This window comes from Balaenoptera ricei, chromosome 1 (genome assembly GCF_028023285.1).
Source record: "Balaenoptera ricei isolate mBalRic1 chromosome 1, mBalRic1.hap2, whole genome shotgun sequence".
Classification (NCBI taxonomy): domain Eukaryota; kingdom Metazoa; phylum Chordata; class Mammalia; order Artiodactyla; family Balaenopteridae; genus Balaenoptera; species Balaenoptera ricei.
This window is the reverse complement of record NC_082639.1, coordinates 135,566,469-135,590,723: the sequence shown is the minus strand read 5'-3', so window position 1 is coordinate 135,590,723 and position 24,255 is coordinate 135,566,469. Positions and strand designations below refer to the sequence as shown.

The 24,255-nt window shown below is 38.4% G+C and overlaps 2 protein-coding genes across 5 annotated transcripts in view; one reads left to right on the top strand and one right to left on the bottom strand.

The window, feature by feature from the left end:
- Positions 1-24,255, top strand: part of LOC132373402 (ankyrin repeat domain-containing protein 45) — a 154,999-nt gene that overhangs the window by 17,756 nt on the left and 112,988 nt on the right. For all 4 annotated transcript variants that reach the window (XM_059936495.1, XM_059936505.1, XM_059936526.1 and 1 more), the window contains exons 4-5: positions 14,693-14,787; positions 16,581-16,719. In XM_059936495.1, the coding sequence (XP_059792478.1) occupies positions 14,693-14,787; positions 16,581-16,719 (234 nt within the window). The remainder of the gene's footprint in view (positions 1-14,692; positions 14,788-16,580; positions 16,720-24,255) is intronic.
- TEX50 (testis expressed 50) lies at positions 3,480-4,955 on the bottom strand. The gene is made up of 2 exons (XM_059893704.1): positions 4,632-4,955; positions 3,480-3,713 (listed from the first exon to the last, which is right to left on the bottom strand). Exons 1-2 carry the CDS (start codon positions 4,953-4,955, stop codon positions 3,480-3,482), a joined length of 558 nt encoding a protein of 185 aa, XP_059749687.1.

Here is a 24,255-nt window from a genome sequence, read left to right as displayed (position 1 = left end):
CCGTTGTGGTACAATTAATTATTCTTGCCCTCTGGACATTTGTTAGGTGAAGGATGATAACCTATAGACACACTCCAGAGTTAAATGACAGTATCAGAAAGACTATAATTAAGGGTTAAAAGAGGCAGAGCAGGTGGTACATGCTGTGGGGAGGTCAGAGAACATGAAGTCAGAGCATGGTGGAGTTGAGGTGGGCCTTGAAGAAAGGGTGGGATTTGCATACACAGTGTAAGGGGAAAGGGTGTGAGCAAAATCTTATGAATGAAAGTGTCATGTTGGGGAAAAAGTGATGAGATTGCCTTACTAGAATAGCAAGTCATAATTTACACAGCTAGGCTACAGCACAGGCAGAAGTAAGTACATGGGCTTTTGAATCAGATTGCTTGAGTTTAAATACTCGTGTCTCTACTTGAAACCTATGTGACCTTGGACAAGATACTTAAATTCTTTATACTTAAGTCTTAATTTCCAGATAAGGGAGCCAATAATAGTTCTTACCTCTTGGGGGCGTTGTTGTGAGAATGAGATGAGATGATATAAAGCACTTAGCACAACGCCTGGTGTGTGATCACACTCGAAGAATGATGCTACTATTATTACAGTCAGATTATACTCCCAAATGTCAGGCTAAGGTGATTTCATTTCTGTAGCCTTTGGAAGCCACTGAAAGATTTTACGTAGACGAGGGAGAGGATTAGAGTGATATTTAGGAAGATTCATATGGAAGCCATAACGAGCTTGCTTATTAGTAAAATGAGAAGGGTACTGGGAGAATTAATAGAAGTAAGGAAATTGAGGGAAGGTAACATATTTGGGAAGAAAAAGATGAGTTATACTTTTTAGATTATTTTATACGTAATTGTCCACTTGTACTGGATATTTTCTAGGGGCGTTATTTCTGTCAATACCTTCGATTTTGTGATTTTGTATATATATATATAAGCAAAAAGAAAATAGCAAAGAATTTAATTGATCCCTTCATGAATAGTTATTGTAGGTGAAATTCACATTATATAATTTAAAATCCGTTTTTGAAGAATGACCCATGGTACTTAAAAAACACAATCCAGGAACAAATTTTGCTGTAACTTTTCTGAAAGTCTGGGGCTTACGGTGTTGAGTTTCATTGGTTTTGTTACCAAATGCAAGTCCATGTGCCTGACATTCAGTGAGGCCAAACAATACCAAAACGTTGGAGTTTGGAGCAGAGAAAGGTTTATTGCAGGGCCATGCAAGGAGATGGGTGGCTTATACCTTAAAAACCCCGAACTCCCTGAAAGCTTTCAGCAAAACCCTTTTATAGGAAAGGTGAGGGAGGGTCATGGTTAGTTGTTGCAAACGTCTTGGTGTCAGATTCTTTGTTCTTGAGGTCAGGTCATGGTCAGGTCACGATGTTCCTGTAAACCTCCACCAAAATAAATGTTATTCTTTGTTCTGACAAGAAAGGGCAAGGTCCCAAGGCTCTACTTTCGTCCTCTGAGGTCCAGGCCTGGCCAAGAGGAGGGGTCCCTGCACGGGCCGGTTACGCTGCCGGGGAGCGTTTGTCCAGCACCCAGCCTGGGTCCTCCTGCCAGTGCCCAGCCCCGGCTGAGGAGGCAGATCTCAGCTGGTGGCACCCTCAGGGCCAGACCCTGCCCAGCCATCATCACTGAGGAAGCCAGGCTCCCAGGACCCAGCTGGCCCTCTGACTCCTCAGGGCACCCAAACAGTGGCCGGGACCCATGGAGACAGCCACCGCCCTTTGGTCGAGGAGGTGGGGTTGGGGGAAGAGGTTCGCTGCTGCTTCCAGGCCTGGGCCTGGCCAGTGGGCGGCCGTGGAGAGGGCTCTAGAGCTCTGCGGGACACAGCCCTCAGCCTGTTCCCGGGCCCCCCAGCTCACCCGCCAGGCCCGAAGCCAGAGGGCCTGGAGGGCCCGAGGGAGAAGGACGCGATCCGCCTCTCACTGCACTCTCTGCCATGAGGACCACTGTGAGGCTGACTGTTGGCAGAGCGGGACCTCTAAGCGCCAAGCCAACGGTCATGCTAAAGGCTGCGTGCCCACCCCACTTTCCATCTCCCTAATGTCCGTCTGTTTAGTTTGGGTCCTTACAGTCTTAGGGGAATTAGACCTACCATTTCCTAGTGATGAAGATAAGACTATAATACTATAAACTAGTCTTCTGTTTCCAGATCAATGATGGGATTGCAAGGATTGGCGCTTCATGGTAATGTAGCTGTGAAATGTCAAAACACAAACTACTCAACATAAAATGTAACGTTTGTTTAATTCAGACTGAACAAGAGTATAAACCACTTCCATTTCTTGCTCTAATGATGAGAGGTTTACGGGGCTGAGGACTCCCTACCCCAGAGACTCCTCTATACTACTGAAAATTTGACTATTAGAGATAAATTTCATTGGGTCTTCAAGGTTTGTAGACTTTTGAAGTGTTCAAGGGTCCTCCATTAATAGAGATACATATCAGTGTTCTCTAGAGGGAATTAGTTGACAGTTCAGAACTCTGAAGGTACGGAGCAGACATTCATGGAAATGTGGGAGTAGGGTTGTGGTTAGGGAAGAGTGGAAGTAAGGAGGGGAGTGGAAAGTGGAACCATAAACAAACTTTTAATAATCCACAATAACCCAAGGCAGGCACTGTTCTCTTCTGTTATTTATAAAGACTGTAGCATTATCTATTACTGTACAAAGGATTGTTTTTTTAAAAGTTTTTTTCCCCTTATATTGATGGGAGGTATATTATAGATCTGGCATATTTTTCTGGAATTCTTCAACATGTTGTTAAGAAAATCTGTCCTAGTCTCAGACCAGTCTCTCAGTTTTTGTTTGGAAAATATGGAAACCATACTTTAAAAAATTGAGGTGACTGATCAACAAAAGTGTGGAATATTTTAAAAAACTGAGGCATCTTATCAACAAAAGTTTGAAATTAAAAAAGTGTTCTATTTATCTCTTGTAAAAATAAAATACAGTGTGTGTGTGTGAAAAAAAAAGTGTTGATACTTAATTCCTCATTTATTTTACTGAAAATGGAAACATTTATACTTTAAAAAATTAATCTGTTCCTTAGTATTTCCATACCATTTTAATAATATGAGATGGGAAATTAAACGTCTCAGTGTGGCCATAAAATTTGCTCAGGAAACCAAGAAAAATCACAAATATTATTTAAGTCAGAGATTTACTGAAACAGTAAATGAAGATTCTGTTCTACAGATTGCTTAATGATTAGTAATCTAACGCATTAAAAAGAACAAAACACTTAAACATGAAGCAGTGATTGTATACAGTCTTTCCCCAGTACTTTTAGTGAGTATGGAGCCGTTTTAGCTGAGTAGAAATAACTGTTCAATCCAGACTTTGTTGGAAAGTTTCAGTAAAGAATGTGGCAAAAAATTTACAAAGCATCCCAAAGAACCATTTTTGTCCTTACATGAGTTCTTGCAATAGATTTCTTGTGTAGTCTCCATAATGGACTGACCTATATTTGCATATGGATATGTCTTGTATCCTCTGGCTCCTTTTCCTTCACTCTCTTCCCCTTTAGTTTTTGGCGCTTGACTTTCTTAGCTGGAGGATGATGGGACACCTGATTCAGGTACTTGGTGATCATTGATGTTGTGGCCACCAGTCTGCAGAGTATTTGGTCAGCGTCATAGATGGACTGGCTTTCTAGATCCTTACCAGCTGTATCTAAGGAGGCTTGTTTCTTCAGCTAAAAGGAGAAAAAAAATATTAGAGATTTTTTTATTACTGTAGTTCAAATTAAATTTGTTTTCTGGATATATACACTTAAACTCCAAATACCACATGTTACTTATTTATAAAAAGAAAAAGTTACTGTAGATGAAAGGTATAAATACAGAAGAAATGCTCTTTTGTATATGCCCTTGTGTAAGGTTATAGCAATCATTATCACCATCGGCAAACATTTAATAAGTACTTTCTGTGATTAGAGCATTCTGCTGGGAGAAATTATTTGAGTATTAGTAAAATATTTTCCTTTACTAAACAGCCTTAAGGTATAATGTGATAAAATCATAGTCATTTTGTAAATATCTAATTGTTGTGAAGGTCAATGAGCTTTTAAGATTGCCTCAAAATATGGTGTCACTGGCAAAGTGGGAAATTAGTTTAAGAGTGCTATTTTCCAGAAAGTTATACTAAAATTAGAAATTAGTTTACAGTCCATTAAAAAAATACGTGCCGACTTTTGTATACTTAGCTTTCTTAGATAGATCGGGAGGGGATCTAACAAGATGTCGTTCCATATCCTTAATTTTATGGATCAGGCAGCTGAGAAAGATACAATGACTTACCTAAGGGCCCAGACAGATACCTTCACTTCCTATGCATTCTATTCATTGTAGCTCACTACTTTCTTGGTGTGTTTTGTAACTTGAAATAATCTATCTAAAATTAATAGGTTATTTTAAGGACCTTCTAATTGAGTACACCTTTGCTGAACACCCGACATATGCAAGAAACTGCTACATGCTGGGGATGAATGGTGGAAATTGGGGAGGTTATGAAGAAGAATAAGACATGGTTCTTTCTCTCAAAGAAGATGATAATCTTATCTTTTAAACTCTTTGATATTCTATAACTATTACTATTTGCATCACTAATTCACCTTTTTTTGGTGTTTCTTCCATTTCACCCACAGGTAATGAGCAGATAAAACAGACAGGATTAAAAAGAGAGCTTGTACTAAAATATAAGTAAGATGTAAACAACTCTGAAATATATCCATACTAGCAAAATTGCAGCATAGTTTGTCCAGAGGGTAAGGTAGACAGTGAGATGGAGATGGCTTAACTTTCAAATAATGCCTTTCTTCTGGAAAAATCTCCCATCCAACCTTTGTCCAGGTAGTACCATCACAAATGCAGACGCTCTCCCTGAAGAAGCAGATAAACAACAGAGGAAAAATCAGGGATAGTCCTTGAGAAGGCATCTTTCTCTCTCAAATGGAAAAAGCGTTTATAGTCAAAAATTGGTTAGAGACAGAGCAGAAATGCCCTGAGTACTAGTTAATATGGTGCTCCAGTCAAAGCACTGAAGATACTTTTCCTAGTCAGCAAAATATACACTGATGATCACTGTAACATCATCAGTCATAGTGATTCTGGGATAAATTCAGTGATGTCATAAAGAACCACACTGGACTGAAAAGGTGTTGCCTAGCCAATCACCTTGGATTTCTTAGGAACACTTTTTCTTGTCTTTTTCCAGAATAGTTTGAGCCTCTTCAGTTCTCTGAAAAACAAATACTTTACTAATATTTTGCTAGCTAATAAATTTAAATTGTAATTATATTAATAGAATTTCATGGAAACAACTTACCTATATCCTTTCCAACCCTTTTTTTTTTTACATCTTTATTGGACTATAATTGCTTTACAATGGTGTGTTAGTTTCTGCTGTATAACAAAGTAAATCAGCTGTATGTATACATATATCCTCCCAAATCCCCTCCCTCTGCCTCTCCCTCCCACCCTCCCTATCCCACCCCTCTAGGAGGTCACAGAGCACGGAGCTGATCTCCCTGTGCTATGCGGCTGCTTCCCACTAGCTAGCTATTTTATATTTGGTAGTGTATATATGTCCATGCCACTCTCTCACTTCGTCCCAGCTTACCTTTCCCCTCCCAGTGTCCTAAAGTTCATTCTCTACGTCTGTGTCTTTATTCCTGTCCTGCCCCTAGGTTCTTCAGCACCATTTTTTTTTTTAAGATTCCATATATATGTGTTAGCATACAGTATTTGTTTTTCTCTTTCTGACTTACTTCACTCTGTATGATGGACTCTAGGTCCATCCACCTCACTACAAATAACTGAATTTCATTTCTTTTTGTGGCTGAGCAAAATTCCATTGTATATATGTGCCACATCTTCTTTATCCACTCATCTTTCGATGTACACTTAGGTTGCTTCCATGTCCGGGCTATTGTAAATAGCACTGCAATGAACATTGTGGTGCATGACTCGTTTTGAATTGTGATTTTCTCAGGGTATATGCCCAGTAGTGGGATTGCTTGGTTGTATGGTAGTTCTATTTTTAGTTTTTTAAGGAACCTCCATACTGTACTCCAAAGTGGCTGTATCAATTTACATTCCCACCAACAATGCAAGAGGGTTCCCTTTGCTCCACACCCTCTCCAGCATTTATTGTTTGTAGATTTTTTGATCATGGCCATTCTGACTGGTGTGAGGGGATACCTCATTGTAGTTCTGATTTGCATTTCTCTAATGACTAGTGATGTTGAGCCTCCTTTCATGTGTTTGTTGGCAATCTGTATATCTTCTTTGGAGAAATGTCTATTTAGGTCTTCTGCCCATTTTTGGATTGGGTTGTTTGTTTTTTTGATATTGAGCTGCATGAGTGCTTGTATATTTTGGAGATTAATTCTTTGTCAGTTGCTTCGTTTGCAAATATTTTCTTCCATTCTGAGGGTTGTCTTTTCGGCTTGTTTACAGTTTCCTTTGCTGTGCAAAAGCTTTGAAGTTTCGTTAGGTCCATTTGTTTATTTTTGTTTTTATTTCCGTTTCTCTAGGAGGTGTGTCAAAAAAGATCTGCTGTGATTTTTGTCATCGAGTGTTCTGCCTATATTTTCCTCTAAGAGTTTTATAGTCTCTGGCCTTACATTTAGATCTTTAATCCATTTTGAGTTTATTTTTGTGTATGGTGTTAGGGAGTGCTCTAATTTAATTCCTTTACATGTAGCTGTCCAGTTTTCCCAGCACCACTTATTGAAGAGGCTGTCTTTTCTCCATTGTATATTCTTGCCTCCTTTATCAAGATAAGGTGACCACATGTGCGTAGGTTTATCTCTCGGCTTTCTATCCTGTTCCATTGATCTATATTTCTGTTTTTGTGCCAGTACTATACTGTCTTAATTACTGTAGCTTTGTAATATAGTCTGAAGTCAGGGAGCCTGATTCCTCCAGCTCCATTTTTCTTTTTCTTTTAAATTAATTTATTTAATTTATTTATTTTTGGCTGTGTTGTGTCTTTGTTGCTGCGCACGGGCTTTCTCTAGTTGTGGCGAGCGGGGGCTACTCTTCATTGCGGTGCACGGGCTTCTCATTGTGGTGGCTCCTCTTGTGGAGCACGGGCTCTAAGCGGGCGGGCTTCAGTAGTTGTGGCACGTGGGCTTCAGTAGTTGTCTCACGTGGACTCAGTAGTTGTGGCTTGCAGACTCTAGAGCACAGGCTCAGTAGTTGTGGCACACGGGCTTAGTTGCTCCGCGGCATGTGGGATCTTCCCGGACCAGGGCTTGAACCCGTGTCCCCTGCGTTGGCAGGTGGATTCTTAACCACTGCACCACCAGGGAAGCCCTGCTCCATTTTTCTTTATCAAGATTGCTTGGGCTATTTGGGATCTTTTGTGTTTCCTTTCAAATTGTGAAATTTTTTGTACTAGTTCTGTGAAAAATGCCATTGGTAGTTTGATAGGGATTGCATTGAATCTGTAGATTGCTTTGGGTAGTATAGTCATTTTCACAATGTTGATTCTTCCAATCCAAGAACATGGTATATTTCTCCATCTGTTTGTATCATCTTTAATTTCTTTCATCAGTGTCTTATAGTTTTCTGCATACAGGTCTTTTGTCTCCTTGTGTAGGTTTATTCCTAGGTATTTTATTCTTTTTGTTGCAATGGTAAATGGAAGTGTTGCCTTAATTTCTCTTTCAGATTTTTCATTGTTAGTGTATAGGAATGCAAGAGATTTCTGTGCATTAATTTTGTATCCTGTTACTTTACCAGATTCATTGATTAGCTCTAGTAGTTTTCTGGTAACATCTTTAGGATTCTCTATGTATAGTATCATGTTATCTGCAAACAGTGACAGTTTTATTTCTTCTTTTCCGATTTGGATTCCTTTTATTTCTTTTTCTTCTCTGATTGCTATGGCTAAAAATTCCAAAACTGTGTTGAATAATAGTGGTGAGAGTGGGCAACCTTGTCTTGTTCCTGGTCTTAGTGGAAATGGTTTCAGTTTTTCACCATTGAGAATGATGTTGGCTGTAGGTTTGTTGTATATGGCCTTTATTATGTTTAGGTAAGTTCCGTCTATGCCTACTGGAGGGTTTTTATCATAAATGAGTGTTGAATTTTGTCGAAAGCTTTTTCTGCATCTATTGAGATTATCATATGGTTTTTCTCCTTCAATTTGTTAATATGGTGTATCACATTGATTGGTTTGCATATGTTGAAGAATCCTTGCATTCCTGGGATAAACCCCACTTGATCATGATGTATGATCCTTTTAATGTACTGTTGGATTCTGTTTGCTAGTATTTTGTTGAGGATTTTTGCATCTATGTTCATCAGTGATATTGGTCTGTAGTTTTCTTTCTTTGTGACATCTTTGTCTGGTTTTGGTATCAGGGTGATGGTCGCCTCGTAGAATGAGTTGGGGAGTGTTCCTCCCTCTGCAATATTTTGGAAGAGTTTTAGAAGGATAGGTGTTAGCTCTTCTCTAAATGTTTGATAGAATTCACCTGTGAAGCAATCTGGTCCTGGGCTTTTGTTTGTTGGAAGATATTTAATCACAGTTTCAATTTCATTACTTGTGATCGGTCTGTTTTTATTTTCTATTTCTTCCTGGTTTAGTTTCGGAAGGTTGTGCTTTTCTAAGAATTTGTCCACTTCTTCCAGATATGCATTTTATTGGCATATAGCTGCTTCTAGTAATCTCTCATGATCCTTTGTATTTCTGCAGTGTAAGTTGTTACTTCTTTTTTTAAAATTTATTTATTTTATTTTATTTATTTTATTTTTGGCTGCATTGGGTCTTCGTTGCTGCACGCGGGCTTTTCTCTGGTTGTGGCGAGCGGGGGGCTACTCTTCATTGTGGTGCGTAGGCTTCTCATTGTGGTGGCTTCTCTTGTTGGGAGCACGGGCTCTAGGCACGCAGGCTCAGTAGTTGTGGCTCACGGGCTCTAGAGCTCAGGCTCTGTAGTTGCTCCACGGCATGTGGAATATTCCCGGACCAGGGCTCGAACCCGTGTCTCCTGCATTGGCAGGGGGATTTTTAACCACTGTGCCACCAGGGAAGCCCCTGTTACTTCTTTTTCATTTCTAATTCTGTTGATCTGAGTCTTCTCCCCTTTTTTCTTGATGAGTCTGGCTACCAGTTTATCAATTTAGTTTATCTTCTCAAAGAACCAGCTTTTAGTTTTATTGATGTTTGCTATTGTGTCCTTCATTTATTTTTTTATTTATTTCTGATCTGATTTTTATCATTGTTTTCCTTCTGCTAACTTTGGGTTTTTTTGGTCCTTCTTTCTCTAATTGCTTTAAGTGTAAGGTTAGGTTGTTTATTTGAGATTTTTCTTGTTTCTTGAGATAGGATTGTATTGCTATTAACTCCCCTCTTAGAACTGCCTTTGCTGTATCCCATAGGTTTTGGGTGGTCGTGTTTTCATTGTCATTTGTTTCTAGGTATTTTTTGATTTCCTCTGATTTCTTCAGTGATCTCTTGGTTATTTAGTAGTGTGTATTGGGGTATCTGTGAACTTATTATGCTTTTAGGCAGCCTCTCAGCTAATGGGTGGGGTTGTTTTCCTGTCTTGCTAGTTGTTTGGCATGGGGTGTCCACCAGTGGAGCTTGCTGGTTGCTGAGCGGAGCTGGGTCTTAGCGTTGAGACAGAGATCTCTGGGAGAGCTCTCGCCGATTGATATTACGTGAGGCTGGGAGGTCTCTGGTGGCCCCATATCCTGAACTCGGCTCTCCCACCTCAGAGGCTCAGGCCTGACACCCGGCTGGAGCACCAAGACCCTGTCAGCCACACAGCTCAGAAGAAAAGGTAGGGGAAAAAAGAAAGAAAAATAAAAGTTATTAAAATAAAAAAATTAAAAAACTAATAAAAAAAAAAGGAGAGCAACCAAACCAATAAACAAATCCACCAATGATAACAAGTGCTGAAAACTATACTAAGATAAACATAAAAATCAGAAATTAGTCTGTTGCATACAGCAAACCCCAAGTCTACAGTTGCTCCCAAAGTTCACGGCCTCAATTTTGGGACGATCTGTTGTCTATTCAGGTATTCCAGAGATGCAGGGTACATCAAGTTGATTGTGGAGATTTAGTCCGCTGCTCCTGAGGCTGCTGGGAGACATTTCCCTTTCTCTTCTTTGTTCACATGGCTCCTGGGGTTCAGCTTTGGATTTGACCCTGCCTCTGCATGTAGGTCACCTGAGGGCGTCTGTTCTTTGCCCAGACAAGAGGGGGTTAAAGGAGCAGCTGATTCGGGGGCTCTGGCTCACTCAGGCTGGGGGGAGGGAGGGGTACGGTAGTTATAATTCGAATGCGGGGTGAGCCTGTAGCAGAGGCTGGTGTGACGTTGCAACAGCCTGAGGTGTGCCATGTGTTCTCCCGGGGAAGCTGTCCTTGATCCCAGGACCCTGGCAGTGGCGGGCTGCACAGGCTCCCAGGAGGGGAGGTGTGGAGAGTGACCTGTGCTTGCACACCGGATTCTTGGTGGCTGCAGTAGCATCCTTAGCATTTCATGCCTGTCTCAGGTGTCCGCGCTGATAGCCGCGTCTCGCACCTGTCTCTGGAGCTCGTTTAGGCAGTGCTCTGAATCCTCTCTCCTTGTGCACCCCGAAGCAATGGTCTCTTGCCTCTTAGGCAGGTCCAGACTTTTTCCCAGACTCCCTCCCAGCTAGCTGTGGTGCACTAGCCCCCTTCAGGCTGTGTTCACAGAGCCAGCCCCAGTCCCCTCCCTGGGATCCGACCTCCGAAGCCCGAGCCTCAACTCCCAGCCCCCACCAGTCCCGGCCGGCAGGTGAGCAGACAGCCTCTCAGGCTGGTGATTGCTAGTTGACAGCGATCCTTTGTGCGGGAATCTCTCCGCTTTGCCCTCTGCACCCCTGTTGCTGTGCTGTCCTCTGTGGCTCCAAAGCTTACCACACACCCACCCCCCGTCTCCACCAGTGAAGGGGCTTCCTAGTGTGTGGAAACTTTTCCTTCTTCACAGCTCCCTCCCAGAGGTGCAGGTCCCGTCCCTATTCTTTTGTCTCTGTTTTTTCTTTTTTCTTTTGCCGTACCCAGGTACGTGGGGATTTTCTTGCCTTTGGGAAGTCTGAGGTATTCTGCCAGCATTCAGGAGGTGTTCTGTAGGAGCTGTTCCACTTCTAGATGTATTTCCGATGTATTTGTGGGGAGGAAGGTGATCTCCGCATCTTACTCCTCCGCCATCTTGAAGATCCTCCCCAACCCTTTTGAAGTATGGTACTTTCACATCTACTTACAAAGTAGCTATAGCTGTATCATTTCATACAACCTAGCATCTGCTTCTGTTTTTTTCATTCTGGAATGTCCTTCCCTTCAAATAGTCAAGCAAATACTGAGTCCCTCCCCCTTTCGACCTATGTTTTTTTGGTGGCAATGTGGTACTATCAGGTAGTGGGTGAGGGGTGGGGAATTTGGCTTGGTAAGTGAAAAAGAGATGATGAGGTAGAATGGTATATGATAAGAAGGTGATACAGACTCTGCCTTTAAGGAACTTATAGTCTAGAGGTAGAAGCAAAAAACAGGATAACAAAAAATTACAAGACAATTAAATTCAGAGCTAAATCAAATGATAATCACTTCACAGTTGATAGAACAATGAGATCTACCTGGGGGAATTAGGAGTTTCACAGAAGTGCATTTTAAAGTAAGCTTTGAAGAATGAGTAGAATTTTGGTGGGTGGCAATGCAGAGAGGGCATCTTAGGTTGAGGAAACATAATAAGCAAAGAAATTCTGTGTAAACCTTTAGACAACCATTTATAAATATTTATTGAGCACCTCCTATGTGCTAAATACTGTTCTAGGAGCTGAGAATACATACACAACTAGGCATAAAACAATCTTTATGTTTATGGAGTTTACTTTCTAGTAGGGAGACACAGAAAATAAAATTATCTAAATCTATGTATCTATGCAGTGTTACAGAGAAAAATAGAGTGGTAACAGGGTTATGAAGTCGCCAGCAAGTGAATGAGCGAGAGTGTGTTATTTTATAGAGGGCAATCAGGAGAGGCTTCTCTGTTAAGGTGATGCTCGAGCAGAGACCTGAGGAACGAAGGAGTGAGCCCTGTTGACATCTGGGAGCAGAGGGAACAGGGAGTAAATAATGGACAGGGTCTCTGGATGAATGTTGCAAGGGATGAAGCTGGAAAGATAGTTTGTGGCTAGATAGATCTTGGAAGGCCCTGCATTTTATTCAGTAGTCAATAGGGGGTCATTTACAGAGCTTTGGGGAGAGGAGTGACATAATAATAAACTTATTGAGGGCTTTACTGTGTGACAGGCACTGTGTCAAGACATCTGCATGCATTATCCTATAATACGTTGTGTTTAATTCTTACAACAACCCTATGAGGATGGTACTATAATACTTCCATTTTCTAGATGGAGAAACTGAGGTTAGTGGGGTTAAGATATTACTATGGTCTGAAAGTTTGTGTTCCCCCCAAGTTCATATGTTGAAATCCTAATGCCCAATGTGATGGTATTAGGAAGTGGGGCCTTTGGGAGATGCTTAGGACATTTGAAGGTGGAGCCCTCATGAATGGGATTAGTGTTCTTATAAGAGTCCCCACAGAGTTCCCTAGCCCCATCCACTATGTGAGGGCACAGTGAGAAGGTGCTGGCAATGAAGGAAGAGGGTTTTCACTAGACTGCAGCCATGTTGACAGCTTGATCTTGGACTTCCCAGCCTCCAGAACTGTGAAAAATAAGTTTCTGTTGTTTATAAACTATGTAGTCTGTGGTATTTTGCAGACTGAATGCAGTAAGACAGGTATGGTGGCATTAAGAGGATGCTTGCAGTAAGCTCCTTTCTCTACCAAGCCACCCAAAATACATATATGCTGTTAGTAAAATCAGTGTGCTTATTATATAAACGCAGTTCTATGACAAGTCCCTTAGTCCCCTCTTCCAGCTAATTCCTCTGCTAAACTTCATCCTGTATTGAAATTCTGGAGCCACTACTGACTCCAGGTCACCCAGCTAGTGGAGCCAAAACCTAAACCTTGGATTCCAGTTTAGGGAATTAATTCTGCTTGCAACATGAATGGTGGGTTTGAAGCTGTGACTGACAAAACTATTCAGCTGCAAAAACGTGCTGTCTTTCATGAAAAAGGAAGGATGACTCAGGCTGGAGCTGAAGGCCAAGAGGATGGAGCCTTACACCACAGATGATTATCCCCAGGCTTTGATACCTAATAGAGTTTGCCCTCTGGGATTTCAAAATTACTTGGGAGTGTGGTGACTCCTTTTTTCCTCTGATTTCTCACTTTTTGAATGGCATTGTCTATAACTGTTGCTCTGTGCCTGTTCCACAACTGTATTTTGGGAGCAGAGAACTTTGTTTTCTAGTTTCACAGGTCTACAGATGGAGAGGAATTTTACCCCAGGATAGATGGATCATACTAATGTCTCATGCAAACCTTGTTTAGATGATGAGATGAGACTTTTGAGCTGATGATATTTTAGATGAGCATTTGGACATGAGTTGATGTTGTAATGGGTTGAAACTTTTGGATGTTGGCATGGGGTAAATGTATTTTGCATGTGGGATAGGTGTGAGTTTTGGGATGTCAGAGGGCCGACTGTGGTAGGCTGAAAAAAGTCTGCCAAAGATATCTAGGTTCTAATCCCTGGAACCTGTGAATGTTACCTCATATGGGATTTTGCAGATCCTTAAATTAAGGATCTTCCGATGGGGAGATTATCCTGGATTATCCAGGTGGGACCTAAATGTAATTACAAGTGTCCTTATTATAAGTGAGAGGCAGGAGATTTGACACGAAGAGGAGAAGGTGATTTGATGATGGAACTAGACATTGGAGTGGTGTAGTTTGATTGAAGATGGAGGAAGGAGCCGCAGCCAAGGGGTACAGGCTGCCACTAGAGGTTGAAAACAGCAAGAAAATAGATTCTCCCTTCAGAGCCCCGAGAAAGAATCTTCCCTGCCAACACAATCAGCTAAACTGATTTCAGGCTTTTTGCCTCTAGAATTGTAAGAGGATAAACTATAAACTTGAGTTGCTTTAAGCCACCAAATTTATGGCAATTTGTTATAGCAGCCACAGGAAACGAATACATCAATTGTTAAATTAATTTGAGGCTAATCTACCGTTTACTATATTCAGTTGTTCCGTCTAGGAATATGGTAAATCTTCCCATTTATTTGAGTCTTTTATTTCTCTCAAAGTGTTGTAATTTTGTTTAAACAGGTCTTGCAAATTTTGCGACGGGTGCTATAGAGAATGGAATTATTTTAAACACTTTTTTTTTTTTAAAGAGGGAAGCTATTTGAATTTATTTTGAAGGATAAAGAAGGGTAAAGCAAGTGACAGTTTTTCTCTTGGAAATGTTTTTTGTTCCTTTCCCCAGAGTAGATATTTTGATAGACTATAGTCTCTGTGGTATCAGGTATCACATTTTATGTTTATTTGCTCTTTAAAAAATTTAGCGCAATTCTAGGAATACAGTGAGTGCCCCAAAGTGCTGTGCTAGTTGAATGTTATCCTTTTGAAGTTCCCCAAGGAAAACAACTGCAACAAATCTCCTATGCAGTCTTTATAAAGCTCTGGAGATATAAATGTACATTACAAACATGTAATGTTTGTAATGCATATTTTTTGGTCTTTGTCTTATTATTATGCATTTTACTGTTCTGTTCTTTCAGATGCAAGGCTGGCGCTGAAAAAATATATTGCAAAGGTCTCTGCAATTGTTACAGATACAGCAAAGGGACCAGGGAAGCTTTTTAAGGAAGACAAGGTACTGCATTGTGATTATAGTTTGCTCTGAAGTCTTCTGAGATTTTTGCCTTGTATCTTTAATTTCTACACTAATGCACTAGAGGTAGATAGCAGTCCTCACTGCTCTCTTCTCCCTCCCTTCCTTCATTTTTTCCTTTCTTAATAAACTGCTATATAGGGGAGGGGCACAGGAACAGCATTAATAGTACTGGCAGTGTTCTTGTTCCTCTGTTGATTAGTGGGATCCACTGATACTCATTTCATTATTTTGCTTTAAAACTTAGATATACATCATGTATTTTTGTAAATATGTATATACACAGTACATGTTTTTTAACATGTCAAATTTAACATAATGGTGAAAAAAGATACACAGATGTAAAGATAGCTAATTGTAAAGCCAGCTTGCCACATTTACTATATACTTAGTACTGCATGTGAACTAGTTTATTACTTTGGATGTACACTAAAAAAAAGATACACTCAAGGTGTTAGAAATGTGTTTGGGTTTTAAATTATTTCCTGCATTTCTGTACAGGAAGTTCTATGAATTTTCTGTGACTTATAATTCTGATGAAAAAGAATAGCTATTGCTAAAAGTATAAGACATCATCAAGTCTGAGAACATGCTAAGTTACACATTTCACTTGTTTGTAAAACACTTTACAAAATCTCTTATGAAACAACATATAGGCAGAATTCTATTAGAACAGCTATTGCAGCTATTAGATCTGCAAAACAATCTTTCTGGCATGGACAGTGCTTTGTCAAGCTAGTTACTATAAAAGCCTTTTTAATTTCAGTTTTCAAATATTTGGTTATTTGAGCTAGAAAATATAGTAATGATTAGAATAAAATAAAAATAAAACATCTAAAGCAAACTTAATAGTTTTCTCTTTTCCCTTTGCAGTCTTATTACCGTGTGGTTCTAATAACAATTTTGTGTTAATCTCATCATGCTTTCCCTTCACTTATATAAACATATGTATGCACACATAGTTTTATAAGAGATTTTGCTTTTATAAAAATAGGATCATACTATACAAATTGTTCTTTAATTTTTTTTTCCTTTAAAGAATATATTATGGATATCTTTATAAATACACTTTATTCTATATACTTCTGTATATACTACTGCTTATTTAATAATATGGACAGGATATATAATACATTTATTCATGTCTCTTTATTATTACAAACCATAGAGTAATGAACATCTTAAATCAGATATCAGCAGTTTGCTGCTCATGTACAAAGAGATGGTTTTGCAATGCAAACTGAGAGGTTTTCAGTGAGGTGGAGCTCTTTTTGCATTTCTTGCACTTTCTTCTCCTGTGAACCGCCTGAGAAGGAATAAAATATCCTCGGCATTGTCCGTTGAGTTGCATGCAGCTCATACCATCCACCCATTTTTTTCCAACCTTTGCAAACACTTTTCTTTATCACAGGGCTCATTGAAAATAAAGAATTAGGGAGAAGGTGTAGACTGGCCCAAGGCTTCATGACTCTAGATTATGAGTTTCTTTATACGCACATTCCACTAATGTTAGAGCTGCACTGTCAGATATAGTAGCCCCTAGCCATATGAGATTATTTAAATTAGAATTAATTAAAATTAAAAATTCAGTTCCTCAGCCACTTATCTAGTGCTCACTGGCTATGTACGTCTAATGGTGACTGTATTGGACAACGCAGATACAGAACTTTTCCATCATCACAGAAAGTTCTGTTGCACAGTGCTGGTTTAGAGATTATTAGAGTTTCATTTTTAAATAAACAAGTGGAAAGTAAATTCTTTGTTTCTGTCTCTAGAATACCATCCTCAATGCATGCCGTATAAAAAATGAATGGCTGGAAACCCATTTAGAAGCTTCCATTAATGAGCTTTTTGAGCAGAAACAGCAATTGGAAGATATTGTGACTCCTATCTTCACAAAAATGGCTACACCACGTAAGTTTTGGATAAAAATGGTTTGAATGTCAGAAAAGGTGAAAATTAGGTTCAATGTTGTTATTTCTGAGATAATCTGATTTCAGCACTCTTCATTAAGTAGCCATTAACCTTGTTACAGGCACTAATCTGTAACTCAGTTTCATTGGGTTACAATATTAATAATAACTAAATATAATGAGAGTTATTTCTACAGAGAATGTCTAGTACTAATCTTATTACCATCATTAATCATTTAATTTTATGTAATTTACTATGGTTTTGACCAGTGATTTTCAACCAGGAAGACATGTCCTTCAAGGAGATAGAGTGGCAGAATTTGAAAAAAACATTTTCAGTAATGTAACTCTATAGTTTGAAAAACCTATCGTGAGAATACTGTCCTGTCAGTGGAGAAGGTGCACCGTCAGAATCTTGGTGGCAGGTGTACCTAAAATTTAAAAAATATCAGCTTTATTAAGATAGAATTCTCATACCATAAAATTCACCATTTAAAAAATGAAAAATTCAGCGGTTTTCAGTATATTTTCAGAGTTATATAATCATCACCACTGTCTAATTTTAGAACATTTTACCAGCCCGAAGAGACACACCACATCTATTAGTAGTCACTGCCCATTCCTCCCTTCCACAAGTCCCTGGCAACTACTAATCTACTTTTTATCTCTATGGATTGCCTGTTCTGAACATTTCAGAGATAGATCATATAGTCTGTTGCCTTTTGGGTCTGGCTTCTTTCGCTTTGTGTAATGTTTTTAAGGTTCATCCATGTTGTAGTATGTGTCAGTATTCCTATTTATCGCTGAACAATAGTCCATTGTATGGATTCAAATTTATCCATTCATTAATTGATGGACACTTGAGTTTCTACTCATTTGACTATTATAAATAATGCTGCTATGAATTTTTGTGCACAAATTTTTGTGTGGCCACATGCTTTCATTTCTCTTGGGTATATATTTAGGAGTAGAATTGCTGGGGTCATATGGTACCTCTATTTCTGACCTTTTGAGGAATTGCCAAACTGTCTCCAAATTTCCATTCCCATAAGCAATATATATGAGGATTCCAATTTCTCCACATTGTTATCAACATTTATTATTATCTTAAAAAATTTTTTTTAGCTGTTCTAGTGGGTATGAAGTATCTTAATGTAGTTCTGATTTGCATTTCCTCAATTACTGGTGATGTTAAACATTTTTTCAAGTGCTTACTGGCCATTTGTATATTTTCTTTGGAGAAATGTCTCTGAATCTTTTGCCCATTTTTAAGTTGAGTTGTCTTCTTATTTTTTTAATTGAAGTATAGGTGATTTATAATACTATATTAGTTTCAGGTGTACAGCATAGTAATTCAATATTTTAATAGAATTTAAAGTTACTACAAAATAATGGGTACACTTTCCTGTGCTGTTCAATATAGCCTTGTTGCTTATTTATTTTATGTGTAGTGGTTTATATCTCTTAATCCCCTACCCCTATCTTGCCCCTCCCGTCTTCTCTCTCCCACTGGTAATCACTAGTTTGTTCTCTGTATCTGTGGGTCTGTTTGTTTTGTTATATTCATTTGTTTTATAAAAAATTTTTTAGACTCCACATGTAAGTGATAACATAGAGTATTTGACTTTCTCTGACTTATTTCACTAAGCATAATACCCTCTAGGTCCATCCATGTTGTTGCAAATGGCAGAATTTCATTCTTTTTTATGGCTGAGTAAACATACATATATAAACACACACACACACACACACACATATACACACACACGACACATCTTTATCCATTCATCTCTTTGTTTTGTTTTATTTTTTTTTGGTTTTTTTTTTTTGGCCACGCCAGTCAGCTTGTGGGATCTTAGTTCCGCAATCAGGGATTGAACCTGGGCCCTGGCAGTGAAAGCACCAAGTCCTAACCACTGGACCGCTAGGGAGTTCCATATCCATTTATCTCTTGAGGGACACTTAGGTTGCTTTTATGTCTTGGCTGTTGTAAACTGATGCTGCTATGAAAATTGGGATGCATGTTTCTTTTTGAATTAGTGTTTTCATTTTCTTCAGATATACACTCAGGAGTGGAATTGTTGGAGCATATGGTAGTTCTATTTTTAGTTTTTTGAGGAATCTCCATACTGTTTCCACAGTGGCTGCACCAATTTACATTCCCACCAACAATGCAAGAGGGTTCCCTTTTCGCTATATCCTCGCCAACATTTGTTATTTGTGGACTTTTTGAAGATGGCCATTTTGACAGGTGTGGGGGGATAACTCATTGTGGTTTTGATTTGCATTTCTCTGATGATTAGTGATGTTGAGTGTCTATTTGTATGCCCGTTGACCATCTGTATGTCTTCTTCGGAAAAATATCTGAATTTTGAAAAATTCAGATCTTCTGCCCATTTTTTAATCGGACTTTTTGGTTTTTTGATATTGAGTTGTATGAGCTGTTTGTATATTTTGCATAAAAACCCCTTGTTGGTTGCATCATTTGCAGATATTCTGTAGGTTGTCTTTCCGTTTTGACCACGGTTTCCTTTGCTGTGCAAAAGCTTTTAAGTTTAATTAGGTCCCCTTTGTTTATCTTTGCTTTTGTTTCTTTTGCCTTTGGAGACAGATCCAAAAAATTATTGCTATGATTTATGCCAAACAGTGTTCTGCCTATGCTGTGTTATAGGAGTTTTATCATTTCAGGTCTTACATTTAGATCTTTCATCCATTTTGAGTTTATTTTTATATATGGTGTGAGAAAATGTTCTAATTTCATTCTTTTACATGTAGCTGTCCAGTTTTCCCAGCACCACTTATTGAAGAGACTATCTTTTCTCCATTGTATAGTCTTGCCTCCTTTGTCATAGATTAATTGACCATAAGTGTGTGGGTTTATTTCTGGGCTCTTTGTTCTGTTCCCTTGATCTAATTATCTGTTTTTGTGCCAGCACCATGCTGTTTTGATTACTGTAGTTTTGTAGTATACTCTGAAGTCAGGGCATGTGATACCTCCAGCTTTGTTCCTTTTTCTCAAGATTGCATTGGCAAATTGGGGTCTTTTGCGGTTACATATAAATTTTAGTATGATTTGTTCTAGTTCTGTGGAAAATGCCATTGGTATTTTGAGAGAGATTGCATTAAGTCTGTAGATTGCTTTGTGTAGTGTGGACATTTTAACAATATTAATTCTTCTAATCCAGGAACATGGGATGTCTTTCCATTTCCATTTATTATCTTCAAATTCTTTCATTCATGTTTTATAGTTTTCAGAGTATAGGTTTTTCACCTCTGAGGTTACAGTTATTCCTAGGTTTTTTTAATGCGATTTTGAATAGGATTTTAAACAGGCTTGTTTTCTTGCTTTCTCTTTCTGATAGTTCATTATTAATGTATGGAAAAGCAACAGATTTTTGTATATTAATCTTGTATCCTGCAACTTTACTGAATTCATTTATTAGTTCTAATAGTTTTTTGGTGGAGAATTTAGGGTTTTCTATATAGAGTATCATGTCATATGCAAATAGTGACAGTTTTACTTCTTCCTTTCCAATTTAGATGCCATTTGTTTCTTTTTCTTCTCTGACTGCTGTGGCTAGGACTTCCAAAACTGTGTTGAATAAAAGTGGCGTGAGTGGTCATCCTTGTCTTGTTCCTGATCTTAGAGGAAATGCTTTAAGCTTTTCACTGTTGAGTATGATGTTAGCTGTGGGTTTGTTGTAAACGACCTTTATTATGTTGAGATATGTTCCTCATTACCAACTTTGACGAGAGTTTTTATCATGAATGCATGTTGAATATTATCAGATGTTTTTTCTGTGTCTTTTGAGATGACTGTGTGATTTTTATTCATGTTTTATGAATGTGGTAGATCACATTGATTGATTTGCAGATACTGAACCATCCTTGCATCTCTGGGATAAGTCCCACTTGATCATGGTATATGATCCTTTTAATGTATTTTTGAATTCGGTTTGCTAAAATTTTGTTGAGAATTTTTGCATCTATAGTCATCAGAGTTATTGGCCTGTAATTTTCTCTTTTTGTAGTGTCTTTGACTCATTTTTTTTTGCTTTTTAAAAAAATTTTAATAGATATTTATTGGAGTATAATTGCTTCACAATACTGTGTTAGTTTCTTTTGTACACCAAAGTGAATCAGCCATATGCATACATATGTCCCCATATCCCCACCCTCTTGAGCCTCCCTACCATCCTCCCTATCCCACCCTTCTAGGTTATCGCAAAGCACCAAGCCGATCTCCCTGTGCTATACTGCTGCTTCCCACTAGCTAACTGTTTTACATTTGGTAATGTATATATGTCGATGCTACTCTCACTTCGCCCAGCTTCCCCCTCCCACCCCGTGTCCTCAAGTCTGTTCTCTACGTCTACCTCTTTATTTCTGCCCTGCAACTAGGTTCATCAGTATCATTTTTTTTTTTTTTAGGTTCCATATATATGTGTTAGCATGTGGTATTTGTTTTTCTCTTTCTTACTTCACTCTGTATGCCAGACTCTAGGTCCATCCACCTCACTACAAATAACTCAACTTCATTTCTTTTTATGGCTGAGTAATATTTCATTGTATATATGTGCCACCTCTTCTTTATCCATTCATCTTTTGATGGACATTTAGGTTGGTTCCATGTCCTGGCTATTGTAAATAGTGCTGCAGTGAACATTGTGGTACTTGTCTCTTTTTGAAGTATGGTTTTCTCAGGGTATATGCCCAGTAGTGGGATTGCTGGGTCATATGGTAGTTCTATTTTTAGTTTTTTAAGGACCTCCATACTGTTTTCCATAGTGGTTGTATCAATTTACATTCCCACCAACAGTGCAAGAGGGTTCTGTTTCACCACAGTCTTTCCAGCATTTATTGTTTCTACATTTTTTGATAGTGGCCATTCTGACCAGTGTGAGGTGATACCTCATTATAGTTTTGATTTGCATTTCTCTAATGATTAGTGATGTTGAGTATCTTTTCATGTGCCTCTTGGCCATCTGTATGTCTTCCTTGGTGAAATGTCTATTTAGGTCTTCTGCCCATTTTTTAATTGGATTGTTTGTTTTTTTGATATTGAGCTCCATGAGCTGTTTGTGTGTTTTTGAGATTAATCCTTTGTCTGATTTGCAGTATTTTCTCCCATTCTGAGGGTTGTCTTTTTGTCTTGTTTATGGTTTCCTTTACTGTGCAAAAGCTTTGAAGTTTAATTAAATACCGTTTGTTTATTTTTGTTTTTATTTCCGTTGCTCTAGGAGGTGGGTCAAAAAAGATCTTGCTGTGGTTTACGTCAAAGAGTGTTTTTCTTATGTTTTCCTCTAAGAGTTTTATAGTGTCTGGTCTTACATTCAGGTCTTTAATCCATTTGAAGTTTATTTTTGTGTATGGTGTTAGAGAGTGTTCTAATTTCATTCTTTTACATGTAGCTGTCCAGTTTTCCCAGCACCACTTATTGAAGAGGCTGTCTTTTCTCCACTGTATGTTCTTGCCTCCTTTGTCGTAAATTAGGTGCCCATATGTGCATGGGTTTATCTCTGGGCATTCTATCCTGTACCATTGATCTATACTGTTTTTGTGCTAGTACCATACTGTCTTGATTACTGTAGCTTTGTGGTATAGTTTGAAGTGGGTGAGCCTGATTCCTCCAACTGCATTTTTCTTTCTCAAGATTGCTTTGGCTATTTGGGGTCTTTTGTGTTTCCATATAAGTTGTAAAATTTTTTGTTCTAATTCTGTGAAGAATGCCATTGGTAGTTTGATAGGGATTGCATTGATACCGTAGATTGCTTTGGGTAGTATAGTCATTTTCACAATATTGATTCTTCCAATCCAAGAACATGGTATATTTTTCCATCTGTTTTTGTCATCTTTGATTTCCTTCATCAGTGTTTTATAGTTTTCTGAGTACCAGGTCTTTTGCCTCCTAGGGCAGGTTTATTCCTAGGTATTTTATTCTTTTTGTTGCGATGGTAAGTGGGATTGTTTCCTTAATTTCTCTTTCTGATTTTATGTTGTTGATGTATAGGAATGCCAGAGATTTCTGTGCATTAATTTTGTATCCTGCAACCTTACCAAATTCATTTATTAGTTCTAGTAGTTTTCTGGTGACATCTTTAGGATTTTCTAGGTATAGTATCATGTCATCTGCAAACAGTGACAGTTTTACTCCTTCTTTTCCAATTTGGATTCCTTTTATTTCTTTGTCTTCTCTGATTGCCATGGCTAGGACTTCCAAAACTATGTTGAATAATAGTGGCAAGAGTGGACATCCTTGTCTTGTTCCTGATCTTAGTGGAAATGCTTTCAGTTCTTCACCATTGAGGATGATGCTTGCTGTGGGTTTGTTGTATATGGCCTTTATTACGTTGAGGTAGTTTCCCTCTATGCCCATTTTCTGGAGAGTTTTTATCATAAATGGGTGTTGAATTTTGTCAAAAGCTTTTCTGCATCTATTGAGGTGATCATATGGTTTTTATTCCTTAATTTGTTAATATGGTGTATCGCATTGATTGATTTGCGTATATTGAAGAATCCTTGCATCCCTGGGATAAATCTCACTTGATCATGGTGTATGATCCTTTTAATGTGTTGTTGGATTCTGTTTGCTAGTATTTTGTTCTGGATTTTTGCATCTATGTTCATCAGTGATATTGGTCTACAATTTTCTTTTTTTGTGATATTTTTTCTGGTTTAGGTATCAGGGTGATGGTGGCTTTGTAGAATGAATTTGGGAGTATTTCTCCCTCTGCAGTTTTTTGGAAGAGTTTGAGAAGGATGGGTGTTAGTGCTTCTCTAAATGTTTGATAGAATTCACCTGTGAAGCCATCTGGTCCTGGAGTTTTGTTGGTTGGAAGATTTTTAATTATAGTTTCAATTTCATTACTTGTGATAGGTCTGTTTATATTTTCTAATTCTTCCTAGTTCAGTCTTGGAAAATTGTACCTTTCCAAGAATTTGTCCATTTCTTCGTGGTTGTCCATTTGAGTGGCATATAGTTGTTTGTAGTAGTCTCCTATAATCCTTTGTATTTCTGCGGTGTCATTTGTGAGTTCTCCTTTTTCATTTGTAATTTTATTGATTTGAGTCCTCTCCCTCTTTTTCTTGAGGAGTCTGGCTAATGGTTTATCAATATTGTTTATCTTCTCAAAGAACCAGCTTTTAGTTTTATTGATCTTTGCTATTGTTTTCTTTGTTTCTGTTTCATTTATTTCTGCTCTGATCTTTATGATTTCTTTCCTTCTACTGACTTTGGGTTTTCCTCGTTCTTCTTTCTCTACTTGTTTTAAATGTAGGGTTAGATTGTTTATTTGAGATTTTTCTTGTTTCTTGAGGTAGACTTGTATTGCTATAAACTTCATTCTTAGAACTGCTTTTGCTGCATCCCATAGGTTTTGGATCGTCATGTTTTCGTTGTAATTTGTCTGTAGGTATTTTTTGATTTCCTTTTTGATTTCTTCAGTGATCTCTTGGTTATTTAGTAACGTATTGTTTAGCCTCCATGTGTTTGTGTTTTTTATGTTTTCTCCCTGTAATTGATTTCTAATCTCATAAC

Excerpts from the sequence above, each read along its gene's own strand:
- TEX50 (XM_059893704.1), bottom strand. The coding sequence starts at position 4,955 with ATGCCTTCTCAAGGACTATCCCTGATTTTTCCTCTGTTGTTTATCTGC. Across the intron at positions 3,714-4,631 it reads GGAAGAAACACCAAAAAAAG|CTGAAGAAACAAGCCTCCTT; the intron begins GTGAATTAGTGA and ends TTCTCCTTTTAG.